At 36.1% G+C, this 9,865-nt stretch overlaps 1 protein-coding gene across 1 annotated transcript; it reads right to left on the reverse strand.

The window, feature by feature from the left end:
- Positions 1–471: 471 nt before the first annotated feature.
- On the reverse strand, positions 472–4,002 carry LOC111398032 (autophagy-related protein 18f-like). Its single transcript, XM_023024991.1, has 9 exons — positions 3,991–4,002; positions 3,409–3,909; positions 2,861–3,307; positions 2,722–2,771; positions 2,658–2,676; positions 1,713–2,543; positions 1,437–1,609; positions 993–1,304; positions 472–740 (listed from the first exon to the last, which is right to left on the reverse strand). Exons 1-8 carry the CDS (start codon positions 4,000–4,002, stop codon positions 998–1,000), a joined length of 2,340 nt encoding a protein of 779 aa, XP_022880759.1. The 3' UTR covers positions 472–740; positions 993–997.
- Between the last annotated feature and the right edge of the window lie 5,863 nt (positions 4,003–9,865).

Consider the following 9,865-nt stretch of genomic DNA (forward strand, 5'->3'; position numbering starts at 1 on the left):
CCAAGGGAAATTTAGAACTTCTCGAGTTACTTGACCCCACTAAGAAGGGTACAGGTGGTTGCTAGATTGCTCAAAGTGCTATCCAAATCAAAGTACCATAAGCTCAAGAAAGACTATTTCCTGATATGAAATTAAACTCTTTATAGGCACCAATATACGGACAAGCTCTTGTTCCCTAATCTGCTGGGACACATCTTACAATTTACTTTCCTCACGATGCTCCAGGAGTGAGGCGATGAGGACCCTCAAGGTTGAAATTCAAACTTTCAGAAAGACTATTTCCTTCAATAATCTAGTCAGCATGGTTTTACCACCTACATGAATTTAGGCTGTGGGATTCCAAGATCATCCAAATCAATTGGATCCCAAACATCATAAAAAATTAGGAGAATTTTTACACCATCTTTTGTGCAGAATTTTACTTAATCACGCCTACAGTGGATTTTGTTGAATGTGTATTCTACACACGGATGGATGAAAGTCTAGTTAATATTAAAAACTCAAAGAGGATAGCATTAAAATGTTGTAACAATGACTATTATTTACAGATTACAACTACTTATTGGATTTAATAATCCCTGTTTTTATTTTTACATAAGTCACGTAGGATGAAAACCAACACATTGTATCCACACTTCAAATCAGTCAAAGTCCCTATTCTTCACTCTCCTCTACATATTCTTCCACATTTTTGACACTTTCAAGGAACCCTCCAGTAGAATACAAGAATAGCTTCACACCTGAGCAAAACATACAACATTAACCGCAATAACAACCTTTGGCATCACTTCCAAGAAAATAACAAAACAACATTCTATGCAAATAAAATCCATGCCAATCATATGAAAATGTTAGGTCAGCCACAGAGAATGTTCAACCACAGTCAACTCTAACCATCTATTATGAAAAATGACCAACATCGATGAAAAAGCATCACACAGTGTACTGATGTGCGTTGAATCATAGTTAGACTAGGAACTGTAAAAAATTACCTTCATCAATCAAACTCATCGCCTTCATCTCCAAATTGATTCTCCAGTATCAGGCCAGCTATTTTACTATTTACAGAGTTAATTTGGGTCTCTCCAGCAGGGTAGTCTCTAGTATGTACAGTCTGAGGCCGAGTGTTTGCCATTGAGCTATCAGTATTTATATAGCCCCTGCTAGTTTCTCCAGCACCATTGTGTGGTTCTGCCGTAACAATGCCATCATTGGTCATCATATCATGAGAGCCAGATCCTTCAGACGTATCAGACCTCTGGCATAGCAACTGCCCATTATTATTGCTATTCGCATCAGGAACTCTGAATGACAATGAGCATTTATTAGAAATAGGGCATGAAGCCACGAAGAAATTAAAACCAAACATAAGACATACAACTGCATTCACATATAAAATGAACTACAGAAATTTTTATCATAAAATTTCAACCCACCTCCCCTGAAAATGAAGATTAGATGCTTGAAGATAATCAAAAACTGGAACCAAGTCTTTCGACCTAACTTCAAGCATGTCAACGGGGATTCTTTCAATCTCAATCTCTCCCCTACGAGCATCTTCCTTGTCTTCATTAAAGTCATCAGTCAGTTGCATGGAATGGAAACTTATCTGCCCAAAGAGAATGTGATAACAAGATATGTAAAGCATCACAATGATAGAAGAGTGAATCTGCTAAAACACCATTTAAAATTTTATGCAACCGATCAAGTACCTCAGTTTTCGCCCACAATAGACTCTTATTTTGATGCATTTGCAGCTCAGCCTCAGATATATACATATGATGCCTTTCATCAGTTGTAATCTTATCTTTCGTGGGTGCACCCATGACATCGGAACACACACTATCTTCCTGTCTTGTTCTTTCAGGATATACTTTCGCACGATCTAAATTTGCATTTTCACTATACATACCAATATCATCTGCCTGCTCCTTCCTTTTTAGTTTCTGGCAAATATCCCACTTTTGGATTGCCTTCACTTCAAACCCTGCATCATCGTCTGGATCTGATTCACAGCAGGCACTGACACCCGGTAGAGCTGTCACACTATTTAGCACAGCAGACGTACCCAATACATATTGTATCATACAACCAGAAGAAGAGAAAACAAGCAGGTAATAGTTTGTCTTCAGCGAATTGGCATGTCCATACACACCATCACCTCTGCAGTTATGGAAAGTTGAAGCAATAGCCCCAGGGAAAGAACTCATCTTCCCAGTAGCAGCTGCAGCAGCTCCACTTACAGCATTTCTCCAACCATTATTTCCATTTCTTATTCTGATAAGAGGAGAAAGTGAAATTGGCGACCCACATGCACAAATATTTTGTTGGGTCAGGAGCTGAATCCCTGAATTTGGTGGCCCATGAACTGCAGATTTCTTCATCGAACTGTATCCACTGTTTCTAGTACTATAACAAGAATCAGAGGACTGAATGCCAACTGAACCCCCTGAAGGAGAAATAGCAAAAAGATGGCTTGTCCCTCTTAGAGAACTAACCATAATCCATTGGCTATCAATGCTAAAACTTATGTCCTGTATTACCTAAGAAAGCATTATCAAACAGAAAGAATATAAGATCGATCCCATTTACAGACAATAGCCTCCAAACATATAAAGGAAGGGGGGGGCCCTACACAAAATTATAAGGTTACACACAGAATAACCAATACTGCACCTGTGATGCATAATGAACATTAATCAGATATTATTAATCCTATACCAATAGGAAATCTTATATATTGCACCAAAACAGAGGAGCGAAGAAACATTCTAAGTACAATAACAATTAAATTCAATAACTTGCAAAGCAGGTAAAAGAAATTTGACCGAGACAGCAATGGCAGCACATCACATTAAAAAAAAAATGGTTTCCACAAACCATAAAAAGATCCACACTTGGGAAGAATTATATATACCATGCCAACACTATCTGCACGAGCACTCCCTGAGTGAGAATTGTTGCCATCGGGCAACAGCTCAGAGTAGTACCTCGATAATTTCTTATAACCCATGTCCCCTAGTGTAACAATACCAGCAGCAAGTTGCCTACTTGACTCTTTCGCATAATGAGCAACAAGGCTTCCATTTGAAGCAGGACTAGTAAAACTAGCAGATGGGGTAAGATGCTGTGGACTCACACGCCCTGAATTTTGAAAGGTAACTGGACTTCCGCTATAAGCCATCCACCTGGGACCCATTGCAAGCGGCCCAAAGCCTATTCCTCCAGAACCACAGTCACCCGTAACAACATGATTTGTAAGAATTGTATACTGTCTCTCCAGCGTAGAAGCATTGAAACAGTGTATCTGTATAAAACATATCTTATCAACATATCCAGACAATAAAAAAAGGATAGTGAAGGATGGAAAGTATAATTTTTGATGAATTTAAACATAACGTAACACACCTGAGCTGATTGTAGAACAGCAACAACTCGAGAACTACATCTCACTAAATGAACCACCGACCTAAACCGTAAAAGATGTACATATGATTGTGATTGCAAAGAATAAAACCAAACTACCGTAGGCATACAACTACCATTAACAGAACCATGGTAGTGTTGGACTGGCCCATTACGAGGACCACCATAACCCTCCTGAATATTGTTGCCTCCAGAAAACGATCCATCAGCACAAATGATCAGCAATGGGCGACTATCAGCAAACTTGTCTCCAGATTCCTTTGATGGTGTTGGGTCGGGTAATGCTTGCATAAATGAAACAGGACCATCATGCCTGGAAACCAGTTTTCGCACATTGTCTGCTTCTTCAGCATCCCAAACCTGAAAGCCATAACTGTAGCCGAGCAAGAGAACTTTCCTTGTGATGCCTCCCTTGAGTTCTAATTTGTCAAATCCAGCCCAGCACACCTTCAATGGATGGAAAGGTATAAAAATATAAATCGGCTATATATAATAGATCTAGACCACATGAATTAGAAATGCCAAATATCATATTAAGAATTGGCCCAACATAGAGAAAGATACCCGTGCACGCATCCCAAACCTGAAAGCCATAACTGTAGCCGAGCAAGAGAACTTTCCTTGTGATGCCTCCCTTGAGTTCTAATTTGTCAAATCCAGCCCAGCACACCTTCAATGGATGGAAAGGTATAAAAATATAAATCGGCTATATATAATAGATCTAGACCACATGAATTAGAAATGCCAAATATCATATTAAGAATTGGCCCAACATAGAGAAAGATACCCGTGCACCAATTATGGAAATAGAAACTATAGGAAAATACTTGAGGTTATAGTCATAAAACATGATGAATTAAGGATTCATAGCAGAACGGCACAATTGGTCAGCAATAAAATTTGGAGATGGCATAAACAGAAAATTGCCTGCCACCCCAAGAATTATTTATTTATTTAGTTATCAAAAGTATATTGTCAATCCACCCAAACTACAAACACAAATTCAAGCAGTTGATTAGGCTGACAAACTTCTCGACCATTATTTTCTAGATCATAAAATTCATTCTTTCACTTGACTAACAATCAAAAAGGAGAACTCCATATATTTTTCAAGCAAAAAAAGGTGCAAGTTCTATACCATTGAAGCTTTAAACTTTACTGTATAGTATAGTCCATAGTTTTAAAACGGCCCCGGACCCAGCAAAAGCACTGGGTCAGCAGATCACCAGTTCATCCGCCTGGTTAAGGGTTTAACTACTGGGCCAATGTAAAATGAACATATATGTAAACAATATTTTTAAAATAAAAAGATCATGTGAAATATAAATATATGCTAAAAAAAGTAAGCCATGTAATAAGTCAAAGCTGTGGTGATAAATAAGAATATAGTAATTAAAAACATTAAATGCTCAAATACTCAATTTTTAAATGATAAATGGTTCACAATAATAACCAGTTTTTAGGTAGTGGCTTACATAACTTCTCAAACTGGCGCAGCGCATAAATTTCGCTTTCTTGAGCATGAGGTACAACAGTCGGAACTAATCTGGCACTGGAAGCCTAATATTTTTATTAAAGGCCATTTCAGATCTTGGGTTTACTTACCCATCGGATTCAGTCCGGTCCACTCGTAGTTTAACTGGATTTTGACTAGTTATTCCCAGGTATTGGTCCAATATAGCCAACTGGGACAATACAGGCCAGTTCACACGTTTTAAAACTATGGCATTACCATGATATATTTTCGTGTTTTTGTGAATGAGTCTGTATGTCCTTTACACCTTTAACAGCTGTTTGGATGTTGGTTTCCTGACTTTCTTTATTTTACTTCTGCTTTCATTTTGATGACTTCATATACTTTTTTTCTTGAAAGGACAGAATACTGGTAAGTAACTTTGAAGTGGATCCAGACCTATAATCCTTGCCATGACGAGAAGCACTGTAGTCATTAGGATGTCTGCTCGTGTAACAATGGTATTTATTAATTAGAAGAAATTTTTTATGGATTAAATGTTTTTCTTTCACCGGTACAGTGTTATTATTCAAGTCACTGCAATTTATGCTGTATCTTATGATTTAATTTTATTAACAATTCCCTAAAGCAAACTTTCAAGTAAAACCCTGAACTGATAACCTGTCAACCCTACGGGCGAACATATTAGCTTGATTCTTGAAAACAATTCAGAATACTTTTAGCTGACTATTAAATTTGGAATTTACTACGAATCTGTTTAGGACGTTGCTAAAGGTAGATCAGGTCCTTTACAACATGCATTAAGCTGCGGAAATTTAATTGACACTTTCTTCCCTTTGAATTTTTTTTTTTTTTTTTTTAAATGAAAAAGCATGAACAGTGACTAAAACGCCTTATCTTAATGAAGAAATGAAAAGTTAAACATGTCTATTCACACAATTATACACAAAACATTAAAGAAAACCACAACTTAAAAAATATCCTACCGAGGGCATAGATCAAAACCTTAAGTTGTCTTAAAGAAGGTTGATTAACCAAAGGGAGAAACTGCATGGCCTTAGAATACAACTTATTAGGGTGCCGTACCCGTTCAGTTACAACACTAATGAGAGGGTTCATCCTACGAAACTGGGAAAAAAATTATTACTAAGCAAGAGAACAGAAAGGGAATGCCATCAGTTCTCTTGGGAATTCATACACAACTCATAGCCATTCAATTAAAACATAGTGGGTTTAGCCGAATAATATAAAACCTAATGACAGCTGAAAGTGAAGTAGCCAAGATTAAAATACTCCAAACACCGTTGGAGCCAAGATCTATTAAGGAAAATCTGGAAAAAGCCTTTAAGAGGGTTCTAGATAAACTTTCAATAACGTTGATGATAAAACTGATCACAAAGCTACATTCTTGACTCTATTTAGAGTAAAATGACTTCTTGACATCAGTAATGACCCTTAGAAAACCTAAACTTCATATAATTGATCTAGGAAAACTAATTGACTTCCTTGACTACACAACACAATTAATTGAAACAAAGACTTTGCATAAAAATAGACAATGACTCTCTGATACTTTAACTAGACTAAAATTAATTTGCATAAAAAACTGACATATCACTGCTCTTGCAAAAGTCAAAGAAAACATGTCACCTCCCCACAGAAAATTTTCAATCATATGACCCTCTTTTATACCCACATGTCATGAAGCATGAGCCAGTAACAGAAGTCATCCACTACTCGAAATTTATATTGTCGGGTCCTCTAAAAGGTTGAGGAAGTTTATCAATTATACAACCATGGCATGATGGTGACACTGCTGATTAAGACAAAAAAAAGAAGCAACACTATCATAAAACATCAAAACATTCATTTGCCTAATACTAAAAAATTGAAGTAAAAAACTGTGGAGATACAACTATTTTTCAACAAAAATTACAGTGACGAAGCAAGGGGACAAACCTTTCCATCAGTGTATGAACACATTGTGCATACAACAATATCCTAAACTAACCATTTTCATCGGTTACTTTATTCCAGGTATCTTATGTACTTAACATATCCCGGATTGATATGGAACCAGTTCCATCACATAAAACCCCTGTTCAGCCCCCATGTCCTAAAATTTCGCCAAGCTCATTTCCAACCACACATTTCATGGACCCACAACCTATATCAACTTTTCAACTAAACATTTCATTAAATTTTATCAAAATATACTAAAAATTTGTTTTACATTTCGTCAAGTTTAAGTTTACTAAAAATCAACTAAACCTACTGGGAAAAAATTAAAAAATAACAATTTCTACGTATTAACAGGTCGAAAAACTCAAGACATAAAAGGAATCCCCGGAAAATCAAAACAATGTCCTTGCATTTACCAGTCTCAAAATGTTTAACAAACCCACAAAAAAGTCCAGTCCTTTTATTCGACGACTAAGACTGTTTGTATAATGTGTAGTAATTATGAATGAGTGGTTGAAAATTGAAATTATTGTTTGACTTTCACAGAATTTCTAAACCATTTATAGATTTGTATCCAAACAGAGAGTAAGTTGTTCCTAGAAATGCATACACTGCTGCATGCAAAACCTCGATTTCACAATTTGTCTTCACCAAGGATTACGAGGAAAAAAGGTGAAAAAAAAACTTATAGAAATCTAAGACGAAACATAAATATTGAGATTTGAAACAACAAGTTTCCACCTCAAACCCAAACTGAATCATCGCAGTCAAAATCTCATCTAATACTAACATATAACTATCTATTTTTTCAACTTTATTGCCAACTAAACAATCTTTTTCCTTTTATGAATAAAAGGATTTTAAACTACAAAAGCTCCATTTTACAGTTTCATGCAGCGACTCAATTTAAGCAAATCAAGCGGTCAAAAAGAAGCTACGAGTTTTAAACTTTTCTCTAGAACTTTCCGTTAAGGTAAAAGTATCACCTGATCTTGGGGGGACTCACCGTCCTTGTCCACCATAGCTGAAGCAGCAGACCTCACGGTGGATGCCACGCTCGAGGCTCCTGAGGAAACAACCCTCCAGTAGCTGGAAAGAGACTTAATGGATGTCGGAATGATCCCATTATTGCCCCGATCAGACCGCAGCATCCCTCCGGGAACAGAAACGCCACCACTTTTCTGGCTATCATTCCTCATCACAAACCCCAACTAAGCTAAAAACCAACAAGGTAAAACACGCACTCAGCAATTCAGCCCTTTCACCTCTCAAACCAATAATGGTCATAACCCTAGCAAAATCATCCTTTATAAGAATAAAATAACCCTAAAAGATTAACGTCTTCAGCTCACGGGCGTCTCAATCTTTAGCTTACAACTTACAACTCCAAAACCATCCAAATACCATGCAAATCGCAACAAAAAAAGGGTTCAATTGCACAGCCCCTGTCGTCTGCAGTTCTTTTCCCCCTTTTCCCTATTTACTTTTCCATCAATCAGATAAACAAAAAAAAAAAAAAACCAAAAACTAAACCGGAAGTTCTATAGTTTCTGCTTGCAAATTTGAATAGTACAAAGCAACAAATTCTTCAAAAACTCTTTTTTGTTGTATGTAATTTTTAGGTATAAACAAAACACCAACCCTAACTTGAAACAATCGGTAAAAATAAATTGAAAGAATTTGTACAAGGATTGAACAATTATTCGAAGAATATATACAAATTGAATCAAGAAATTTAAAAGCTTCTTTAAAACAAATTAAATTGTTAGGTTTCGAATATTTCGATGATCTTCGAGATTGATAGATTGGTTGGTAGAGAGAGAAAGTAATCTGCGTGAATATATAAGCACCGTAAATGTAGAGAGTTATAGAGAGAGAGAAAGAAGGGGGAAGATTGAGCGATCGGATAATGAAGAGAAGTGAAGACATAAAAAAACTCAAGAGTTTTACGTCTCTTTCTCTCTATATAATTATTTATTTACTTTTTTGTATTTTCGTTTTTTTCTTTTTTTGTCGTTGATAAAAAGGCAACCACTCTGCACGTCTTCTCCTATACCAAATAGTCAAAACAGTATTTACCACGTCGGGAAATGGTGAGAGTTGATTTTTGACCGTTAGAGAAAAAAGTAAATCTTATCTGTGAGTGAAGAAGTCAAAAATGAAGGTTGAAATAGTGAAATGACGGTATAAAATTTGACTATGGGTGAAAAATTGCTACCAAATGGAAGCTCAAAAAAGTTACACATGTCGAGTGTTTAAATGTGGACATGTGGTGATTAAAATGGAGCAAGTAGGGTGTGGAGGTTGGAGTGGGTTTGAAATTGATTCTAATGTGGGTTAGATGGGAGTTTGTTAGGAATTTTGATCCGACGGTTCGGAGGTGGGAGAGTAGGGTAAGATAGGTGGAGGTGGGGAGGAGGGAAGTTGAATTTTGGTGCGATCGAATCCGATGGAGAATGTACGGATATTTCTTTGCGGAGAAAACGTTTTGGTTGTGAACTTCTTGACACTCACGAGATGGTTTGTTCATAAATGAGAATATACCATAAGGTATTTTTAAATTTTGTTACCTACTTATCCTTTTTAATTTGTTCAATCAAATTAGGCCCATGTTCGGTAAATATTATATTTTTAATAAATTTTGATAAAAATTAATGAAATTTGTGATTGAAAAATTATAGATCTCATAAAATATATTGTTAAAATTAATTATTGACTTGAGTTAGATAAATATATATATATATATACACACACACACACCAAACTAGGGCTAAATCGTCTGACCAGCTATCCTCGTGATATTGAATGGACTATCCTCGATATTGGGAGTTCTTATGAAGTATTGCTATTAGCTCAAGTGTTTTTTATATTTTGAACATTGCGATTATCGTTGTGATATGAATCACTCTCTTTTTTAACATTGCGTTGACTTCTGAAACATGTCCATAATATTCCTTTGCATTCATATTATAACAATTTAGTTAAATAATGAAAGAGCCAAAT

This window comes from Olea europaea, chromosome 7, assembly GCF_002742605.1.
Source record: "Olea europaea var. sylvestris chromosome 7, O_europaea_v1, whole genome shotgun sequence".
Taxonomy (NCBI): Eukaryota; Viridiplantae; Streptophyta; class Magnoliopsida; order Lamiales; family Oleaceae; genus Olea; species Olea europaea.